Source organism: Lonchura striata, chromosome Z, assembly GCF_050655825.1.
Source record: "Lonchura striata isolate lonStrDom1 chromosome Z, ASM5065582v1, whole genome shotgun sequence".
NCBI classification, from domain to species: domain Eukaryota; kingdom Metazoa; phylum Chordata; class Aves; order Passeriformes; family Estrildidae; genus Lonchura; species Lonchura striata.
The window spans coordinates 83,126,690-83,137,067 of NC_140740.1; the positions used below are offsets into that span (position 1 = coordinate 83,126,690).

Sequence of the window (10,378 nt, forward strand, 5' to 3'; positions counted from 1 at the left end):
CTGGGAAACTGCCTCAGGTGTCCATCTGACAGATGGTCCTTCTCCAGCATGCAGCACTTTGGCTGCCCACCTGCAGGCAGCACATGGCTCTGTCTCACACGTCTGTGTCTGATGCCAAGCTGCTTTTTCTGGCTTATGCTGGTGAAGATCAGCAGAGCTCACGTGTTGGAGGTGTATGAAAAGTGCAAAGGTATAGCTTAAGTCTCCCTAGCATTGCATCTGGTACTGCTACAGCTGTAGTCTCACTACTCATTCCCTTGTGCTGCCTGATCCTGAGCTTCTCCAAATCTCTTTGCTGCTGGCCCACAAAGGCATTCAACGTGTTCCCCACAAAGGTCTGCCACTAAAAACACAACTAGGAGGACATTTGGGCAGACAGTCCCCCAGTAGGGCCATCCCTCTGCTCTACCTGCTCTGTCTGTGGATGACAACATAGCCAATCACAAGCCTTAACAACAAAACATTCTGCCTGAATACTGTCTCAACCTGTGCTGCCTCTGTTTCTGGGAACTGGTTTGCTGAGACATTGGCACTGCTTTTGGCACTCTCATATGTGACCCACTCACCAAAAGATAAATATGAAAAACTCTTCTGGCCCTTTTAGTGGAGGCAAACTGAAAGAATGGTCTCCCTTGGGGAGAGAATGGAAAGAGATGTTGAGCTGTTGAATTGTTTCTGTGCTTTTAAAATTAATTCATAGATGCCATCACTTCCAAGGAGAGGAGAATTCTTGCTTCCAGTGGTACATTCTTCACTGAGACATATTAATAAGGGGTATTGCTGATGTGACTTTGGAGCTGATGGGGTGAAAATAGACCTTTTCTGTGCCTGTGCACAATGTGTGACCCAAGTTAACATCTTGGATGGCACTAGCTCTAGCTGTAACTTTTCTTGTTATTTAATTTAGAAGGTCCCCCAACCTTCAACAAGAGTTGGGCAAGCAAAACTGTCATTTTTGTGTGGGCTCTTCCATGTCTGTTTGCAGGGGCACACCTACTGCAGCCTTCTTCAAGGTGACATGCTGATATGCTGCTTGTATCCCCCATCTCTCCTCTCTATAATCAGACAATACCTTCACAAAGCTGGCAGCAGTACCTTAGGCTCCCAGTACTGAATGTGTCAAACATGGCTCAGAATTGCAAAAGATGGCTCCAAAAGTTACAGAGCTGGAGAAAGGAAGGGAAATAGTACACTAAAAAGAGACAGAAGATTACTTTGTAAATCAGGGATTTTGCTGAAGTCAGATTATTCACTGTGGGGCTGTAGCTGTCATGCTTAAAACACCAATGCAATGTACCTTCAGCCAGAATATTTTCATGGTTTGGATGGTGACAGAGTGTAAGAGTGAATGATGGCAGTCAGATGTCTTTTCTGTAGAAATGAGGTTTTTAGGTTCAGAATTCAGCTCTCTTCTTCAAATTTCCTTTTTCTTCCCTCACCTTCTTTCTGATTAAAGAGCCAGTAGTAGCATCTATAAACACATTTACAACAGGAGATCTAAAAAAAACCCAAACCACAAATTCTTCAAGAAGGTGTATTATCAGGAGTGACATTTAATTGAAAGGCATGGTTAATAAACCATGCTTTTTCATACATCTGTATGTCAGTTGCTACATAACTGAACAACATTCAGGAGGATTACAGAAAATAATAGTTTTCTTCTACTTGTTCTTCTACAATCATAACTGGGTGGATTAACAGTTATATTCTCGTCATTCCGCCTTTATCTCTAATATATACACTAATTCATTCCTATTCTCTTTATTATGAAACATCAGAAAAGAGTAAAAGGCCAGTCAGTGACTTCAGAAATGGGCAGTGTTACTTTCTAAGGATTGATGATGTTCAGAGCAGAGACTGATGCATGGCAGACACTGAAAACACTGCATTGACACTGTACAGTTAAATTTAGAGGTTCTTATAAGACAGAAGGGATTTGTATTCTTGGCACCATTTGGTTTAATTGTAGTGGTGCCTTTTAAAGAAGAACCTTTCACCACAAAACAGGAGTATAAACAAACAAGGGACTTAAGGGTAAACCACCCACAATTTATAGAAAGCACATGAGGAGCACATCCACTAAGCGTTTCAGGAGGAAGCACACTAGGATTGAGACCTGGTTACAGAGCAGCAACATCAGCCCCAAAGGACATGGCCCTAAATTTCAGGTTTGCACACACAGCACAGACCCATGAGGGGTCAGGAAACAGAACACTGCTGCACAGCTGCTTGAAACAGCTTTGCACAGGATTCATGGTATCCATCCTTCTTCTGCTGGGATATGCATAATTTAGGTTGGTCTTGGGTTTTAAAAACACAAAACCTCAGATCAATCCAGTGCTGTCAAACCAATTCTGTCTGTGACAAGTAGCTAGTCAGGGACAAACCCTTCTCTGTAGGGTTTATGTCTGAGTTTTCAGAGCAGAACCTGTGGACTAGGACCACAGTAAACCTGATGAGATACGTGGCTTGGCAATCCTGCTAAAGCTCATCAAGGTCTTGGTACTCACTATCACAAAGTAAAGGGGACTTGGGTCACATGGAAAGGTAAGTGGGAGATCAAACTAATTTTAAAAGGTATTAGAAGCACAAAGTTTTCAAATGTGTATGCCTCACATGGTAACGACATTCTAACATTAAATCAATTTGTATTCAAATATGATTAAATGCTTAAGATCTGCCTGTTTTCAAACATAAATATAAACACAGTTTATTGTTCTGGGAGCCTCTGTGGCTGAGTGCAGATGAAGTGGTGAGCACTATGTTAGAGGAGAGAAATAGAAGGTACATTTCTGAACTGAAAGTGAAACAAGAGCCAAAGTGGATAAAAAGGAGTGGGTTGAGTTATGTTTCTGCTATTAGTGGCTGGATAAAGAGCCCTACAGTCCCAAACACACACAGGATTATAAATACCCAGAGGAATACTCTGTCTATCACCATAGCTACGTATTTCCAATCATCTTCCACCTGCAAGAGAATAAAAAAAGAGAAGGATAAACTACATGCAATGTTACATACAATTGTGAGTTGACATTATGCAGTAAAAATGCCCTTTGTTCTTTTGAATGTAAAGAAGAACACACATGCAAGTTAGGAATGTTGCCTGTCATGCTTATAGTTGCTGCAGTTTTCACACCTCTTCAGAGGGGGCTGATTTTCTAATGGTATTTTACCACTTTTGGCTGAGAACATACAACACTGTCCTAGTCTGCTGAATTGTTCTAAATATTAGAGTCTCATCAATCAAGCCCCTCTGATTTCAGGAAACTGGATGCACAGACACATGGACTATGGGCTCCAGCTGAGCAAACTGCAGTGTCATGTGCTAAGCAGGACAGAGGGGATTTTGCATGGCTGAGAGACAGACCTTAGAAACATAATAAGTGAAGATGCTGTCCTTAAAACTGTACCTTTAAACTTGTACTGCACAAGAAACTGCATCAGAAGAACATTCACACATATAAACTAGTGACTAGTTAAGAGTTCTCTGCTGAGGGATCTTCCACTTGTTTTCCCAATTTTATTATATTTGCCTCCAAGAAAATACTGGCTTTAGGATTTTGATGGTGTTAAGGGTGAGGAATACAGCAGCAGGTTTTGGGAAGTATAAGTAAAATTTAAGTAGGATAAGTTTGAAGTTGTAGATTATGATAATGGCAATACAGCCCAGGTGAGAAACAGATAAATAAAGTAAGAGTTTTCAAGTTTGTATTTAGTTTAATCCTATCCAACCTCCCAGAGCTACTGAGAGGATAGCTATGATAGTCATTAGTGTTGGGATGAGTGATAGGGATGTTATGAAAAAGAGGGTGGCCATGATAGTAACATGATCATGGAAACAGGCTGGTAGTCAGGGAAAAACCTTAGAGGACTTCTGAAAATCAGACATAAAAGCTGTACTTTGCATGAAAGAACACTCAGGAAGAACTCCAATAGCTTGGAGTTTCTACAGTTGTTGTAGAAAACAAGTTTCTACAGCATGTTGTAATATTTCTACAATTTTTAAAGGGCTTTTATTTATATAGGACTAACACACTGTAACACCACCCATATTGCTTTGTATATCTGGCTGAAGCAGAAGCAGCCTCCAGAATAATTTTTCTCAGTGCTTGCCTGAGAATAAATCCTTATATTTCTCTGAAAAGGGGATTTTTTGAAATGAAAAATCATGCTTCCCATCTCTAGTACATTCTGAAAGGTAAGATACAAAGCTGCTCATGAACACACTGGACTAAGAATAAAATTTCATGTGGCAGGAAAAATTTGCAAAGTGGAAATCACTGAAACTTGCAAAGGAAGATTTCTCGTGAGCTGTAAAATCAAGACAGCAAGTTATTTGGATTCTTGCATGGAAACATCCTTTTGGGAGACCATCAGAGAAAGCAGATGAATCAGAACATGGATATGTTTTATGCAGCTGGTGTGATAATGAAAGCAGGGCTGAAATGTGTGGGTTAAGCAAAACACTAAGGACATGGGTACTAAGCAAGGCTCAGCTCAATCCCCACCCTCCTCTAGGGCAAAAGATTCCTGTCTTTTCCTTCAGGCTGGCATGTGCTACATTCTCACTCTATGAATTCAGTCACCAGCTTAACTCTACTCCTTTATTCAGAAATTTATAGATTTTGCTTTCAGACGAAACTTCTTCTGCAGGGCATAAAGAAAGGGGGGAATAAAGGTGATCTGTAGGTTTCACTGAAGTTGTATGAATTTCAACAAAATAGTCTGATAGAAAAAATGCGTATCGACATTTCCCTTATAAAGCTGTTGTGATTTTCAATATAAATACAGCAGTATTTAGCTTTGAAATTGCTTTTACCATCATAGCATCTAAATGGATTTTACCATCATTTTACTATCATACCATCTAAAAAGCTTCAAAACAAAAAGCAAAAATTCCAAAACAGATCAAAGATATATGTTTCATTAGGTTCTAAAAACTTTTATAAATATCTTGAAGTGTCAGGGAGGTCTTGATGTCAGAAAATTCTTTTGCAGCTTGTCTGTGTTTACACATGAGGATGTGACCCCAGAATCCTTTAAATTACAGTGTGCACCATTTTCTATGATAGTTATCCCAAATGAGAAAAAAAATTTATGACCTGACACAAGCAACCCATTAGATGGTCTTCTTCCTCACCAACTTGTGCTACTGCTTCTGTACCTTTAGCATTTCCTTTTTGGACCGTGTCCAGCCTTTTTGGACTCCTTTGACATTCAGGACTCACTCAAAAGGGACTCAGGCAATTAATTTCCTAAACCAGCCAAAGTCTAGCTGGTGGAGATCTAGTTCTGCTGGCACCCCTCATAACTTAACTCCAAACTGAAAAAACTCTACCATTCTGTGCTTGCTGTGCCCATGGCCTCCAGCTGTCACCTCTCCACTAGTCCTTCTCTGCTCACAAACAATGAGTCCAGTGGGGCACCTTCCCTGGTTGGCTTGCTTCCTGTGTCAGAGAATTATCTTCCACACATTTCAGGAACCTCCTAGACTGGTTCGTCTCTGCTGTGTTACACTTCCAGCAGCTTCCTGGCAAGCCCAAGTCCCTCATGAAAACAAGGGCTAGTGATCATGACACTTCTTCCAGCCTCCTGTAGAATACATCATGACACTTCTTCCAGCCTCCTGTAGAATACACACCTGTTCATCCTGCCTAGGTGGCCTGTAACAGACAGGACATGTGCCCTGCTGAACCAGCCCCTGATCTCTACACATAAGCACTCCACCTTGTCATCACCACTGATTTCAACACAATCAAAACAAGCCCTAAAGGGATGGTTACCTCCCTTACCTCTCTGATTTTGTTTTGAGATTTCATGTTCTCTGCGATGAACTGGACGTTGCTAATGACATCCTTCACCTCTGGAGAGTACTCCACGTGCTCTGCCATCCATCTCAGTGACTGATGGCTCAGCTGTCTTTTGGTGGTGGGGAGTTCAGCTGCCTGATCGCAATGACTGCACCACTGCTCCTTGTGCAATTTGGTGTCTTTGTGTTTGCTGTGCTTTGACTTGCCCAACTTACTGTCTGATACTTTCTTGTTTTTTCTGGAGGTGTTTTTTTTCTGCTGTTCTAGTGGCCTCTGCATCAACAGGACTCTGGGGAGCAGGCTAAGAAAGACAGTTTTTACCCATTTGGGCATTGTGTGTGTCATTGGAGTCCTGTAATGTATATTGAGGACAAACACTGTGATGACAATTGACAGAGTCACAAATATCATTGTGAAGAGTAAATATTCACCGACTAGGGGAATTACTAAAGAAGTGGATGGGATTGTTTCTGTGATCACCAGTAAAAATACAGTCAAAGAAAGAAGCACTGAGATGCAAAGATTAACCTTCTCACCACAGTCAGATGGCAGGTAAAAAACTAACACAGTCAGGAATGAGATGAAAAGACAAGGAATGATCAGATTTACGGTGTAGAACATTGGTAACCTTCGAATATAAAAAGAATATGTTATGTCTGTGTAGATCTCTTCACAGCAGTTATATTTAATATCATGTTTGTAGCCAGAAGCATCAACTATTTCCCACTCACTGTTTTCCCAAAAGTCATTCATATCTACTTTGGATCCAATGATCAGAAGATCAATTTTGGCTTTGTCATAGGTCCATGAGCCAAATTTGAGTGAACAGTTCTGATGATCAAATGGGAAAAAAGTAATATCCATAGGACAGGAGCTTTTAAAAATAGCTGGTGGGGTCCAGGTGATCATTCCATCATAGCGAAGGAGGGCTTTGGTTTTGCCTTCAACTTGAAAATCTCCCACAGCACTAGAAAGACAAATGAGGCAAAACCAAAAAAATTACCACAAAAATAAAATGTAATGGGTGTTTTTATAGGTGCTGCAAGGGGATATTTTTGAGAGAAAGATTTGAATGAATCAATAAAATGAGTAAAATGAATCATCATACTTATTATACAAGACAATATCCGGTTTCCAAATTTTATCTGCTGGTACCCGAACAAATTCAATGCCATCATATTGTCTGGGATCCCATCGCAGTTTGTAGTCATTCCAAATCTGAAAGAAGAATGGACCAGGATTAAAAAACTTTAAATTAAACAACAAATATCTGTTTCTCACATCTTCCTGTAAAATCACAGACTATAGTGAAGTGTAGCATGTGGAGAAGGGAGAATGGTCCAAAAGACAGGAAGGCCATGACCTGGAGAAACATTGGACATGTGTGAATATTGATCCCATTGATTGCTACTCTCCTCTCTGTGGCAGGATGGGGTGCCAATTGCTATGAACTGCTGGCACGATGAGATCTCTCCTCTGTCTTGTGACATCAGCAGAGAGCTTTGCTTGTGAAAGGTTAATTCTCCACTGCCAAGAGAAAATAGGGATCTTGCTGCAGCACAGGTGAGAGTAGACAGCACCAGAGGAGAGCAGCACCCCATGTTTGGCCCATCTGCACATGAACAGGCCAGAAGACAGTGTTGGTTGCACAGGAGTACTGACATACCAGGTCAGGGCAGCAAGGGATGCACAGCAGCTCTCTTGCATTGCTGTCTATTACCCTATCATGAGGCCATGCTCCATGGTCCCTCACCTATCCTAAGCATGGTATTTGTGTGGACCACAATCAGTGCCTGAAAAAAATTGTTTGACTTAGCTATAATTTCTCAGCAGTTTAGGTCCTATAAGCATCCTTACCTATGTAAAAATACTAAAACTATCAGGAATAATGTTCCTTTTTCTAATAAATATTTTGGTGGGGATGACCTAGGACTGCAGAGTGGCATATTTAACCACTTTCCAGAAGAAAACCAATCATCATGAAGTTGGAGAAGAATATATCCCACAGGAAAGAAAGAATATGTAACTTCTAGTTAAAAAGGATGAAGAAATTACTTCTTAAGTTATGGAGCTTCTCCTTATTAATTTTTTTAAATCTGTGTTACAAAATAAAAACTTATTCTATACATGTAACTTAAAAATAATGCACATTTCATAATTTTGATGCAAAATGCATGAGAAATGCAACACAGTCACTTACGTGTCTTAGCCACAAATTTGTTTCCATAATCTGATTGACTTCATCCTATAAAGAAACACAGCATAAACAGTTATAGCATCCTGAGATGGCCAAAAGCTTAGCCCATAAAACTGGAAAATAGAATTTCACATTAACTGATAGCAGATTTTTTTCTAGCATTTTCCAAGCAGTTTATGCATGGTACACTGTTGTGTGCAACCCTACTGAAAAATTAATAAAACTTTACTGAAAAATGATGCTCCATAAATATCAGATATACAGAAAGCTGCACTGTTTTGCCAGGCATTTGAGTATCTGGAGAGCACACAACCTAGAATTTCTCTGACCTGTACCAAAAGAAAAATGTTCTTGTGGCTGTGTACTTAGTTGGATTCAGTGTTTAAAAATCTCTTATTACACAGCACAGAATTGGTCAAGATTCAAGGAAAATGACATCTGCATCACAGTGTTTTGAATTTCTCTGCAAACCTCTAAAGCAGGTGCACTTGACCAGCACTAAATTAGCTGTTATACAGAGACCTTCTTATTACAATCACTTATTGCAATTGCAAATCAGCCATGAATCAGAAAGCTGATGCTTTGCTTCTTCCACGTAGCATGTTTGCCCCACACCCATTTGCATTCCAAAACATACAACATTCATCCCCACCTCCATGCTTTAAAGCACCACTCTTCCACTTGCCACACACTTTTCCCTTACATCATTTTGAAACAACTAGATTGAAGAAAAGAACTCAAAAAAGGAGAAGATTTTTCCCTTCAGGTCTACTGGGAAATTATAACAGCCCCAAAGGAGAACTGGTCACACACTACATGGACATACTAGGTGTCTTTGCGCTGTGTGAAGAGTGGGATTGAACATTGAGAACTTCTGCCCTGGGCTCTGGAGGCTGCTACCTGAAGCAGAGGGGTTTGATGCTACAGAGTAGGGAAATAAATCTGTGTCATTCAAACCACTTCTTCAAGCAACTGGAACAACTCATCTGACTGAAAGAACAGCAAAGGTCTCAGCATGTGCACTTAGACACACATGAAAAGAAAGCTAGGAGAGTTGTGGGTGCGTGCAGCCATCACAATTACATCTCCTGCCTCAGCGATTTGCATGCATGTACCACCCTCCCACAGCTCAGCAGTATTCTGTAGTGAGTCTTACCACATTTGTAAGCTGGGTAATGGCCAGTTCAAAATACACTGTAACAGGATCAGACACATTTTCCACCGGCCTAATGAACTGGTTGTACTCGGAGAAGAGTTTGTGAAATAGCCGTTCCTCTGATTCACAGGCTGTGGCATCTGTATTGGTAAAGATAAAGAACAGCCAAGCCAGAGGTGAGAAAAAGGGAAAGAAAGAGCTGGACAAGATACTCGTCTGTGCTATATTTCTGGATCTTGTGCTTATGATCATGTTTAAAGCCACCAGAGCTTTAGAGAGAAGAGGTTACCAGTATGTCTATTGGAAGCATCATCCTGCAGAATGTTGGCTGCTCCTTGTTTCCTCAAATACTAATGTAATGGCTTCAGAGATTTTGTCTCCTAAACTGGATTTAGCCTATGAGCCTCCATTTGGCCCACCCTGGTATCACACCAAAGTAAGGTGATATGAAATATAAGTAGAAATGTGACGGGTTTAATCTTTGTGAGTCTTCCTGTTAAAACAGGGTGTTTATGAAAAGCATAGCTACTCAGAAAGTAAAAGCTTGAGGCTGAAACTACTGTATCAAAATCTCTATCAGGTGATTAGGGGACTACAATGATGCCTCCTAATTTTAAACATTATGACTACATTTTATCCTCGTGATTGCTATTTCCACTCTTTAGATAGCACAATTTTTATTTGCAGAAAGTTCATTTATTAAGTTCTATGAACAAGAAAAAAGTGGAAATATTAACATTTCTTATAGAATAGCATGCATCTATGTAATACAGAACTGTTCTTTGGGAACAAGCAGATCACAGCTGTAATCCCTCATTAATGAAGAACAGAACAGATGGCATAGAAGAAACAAGGTATGTGACAGGTACTGAGCTGACTCACTGCAGAGTTAAGAAGAATGCTCCTAACCTGTTACACATAATCCAAACCTGAAAGTTATTTTCACAGTGGTAAAGGCTATACACTTTGATTTCAAAAAGAAAATACTAAGTTTTGTTGCCTCTGGCAACAACAGCTCAGAAGAACAATTTTCTTGAATAACTTTGCTATTACAATATATTACTGTAATTCAGCACCTAAAATAAAAATACTTTATAAGCTCAAGATTTAGAATTTCCATCTCATGCTGTGCACTGATATGTTATTAAAGCTATGTGGTGATCCCAAAGATATTACTGATACAATTGAGGAAAAATTTGTTTTCAGACTCATTGT

The 10,378-nt window shown here is 40.1% G+C and overlaps 1 protein-coding gene across 1 annotated transcript in view; it reads right to left on the reverse strand.

The window, feature by feature from the left end:
* Window positions 1-322: 322 nt before the first annotated feature.
* CHRNA6 (cholinergic receptor nicotinic alpha 6 subunit) overlaps window positions 323-10,378 on the reverse strand; it is a 32,927-nt gene continuing 22,871 nt past the window's right edge. The window contains exons 2-6 of the mRNA XM_021547979.4: window positions 9,164-9,303; window positions 8,011-8,055; window positions 6,919-7,028; window positions 5,793-6,777; window positions 323-2,967 (exon numbers count right to left, since the gene is read on the reverse strand). Of these exons, the coding sequence (XP_021403654.3) occupies window positions 2,845-2,967; window positions 5,793-6,777; window positions 6,919-7,028; window positions 8,011-8,055; window positions 9,164-9,303 (1,403 nt within the window). The 3' untranslated portion in view covers window positions 323-2,844. The remainder of the gene's footprint in view (window positions 2,968-5,792; window positions 6,778-6,918; window positions 7,029-8,010; window positions 8,056-9,163; window positions 9,304-10,378) is intronic.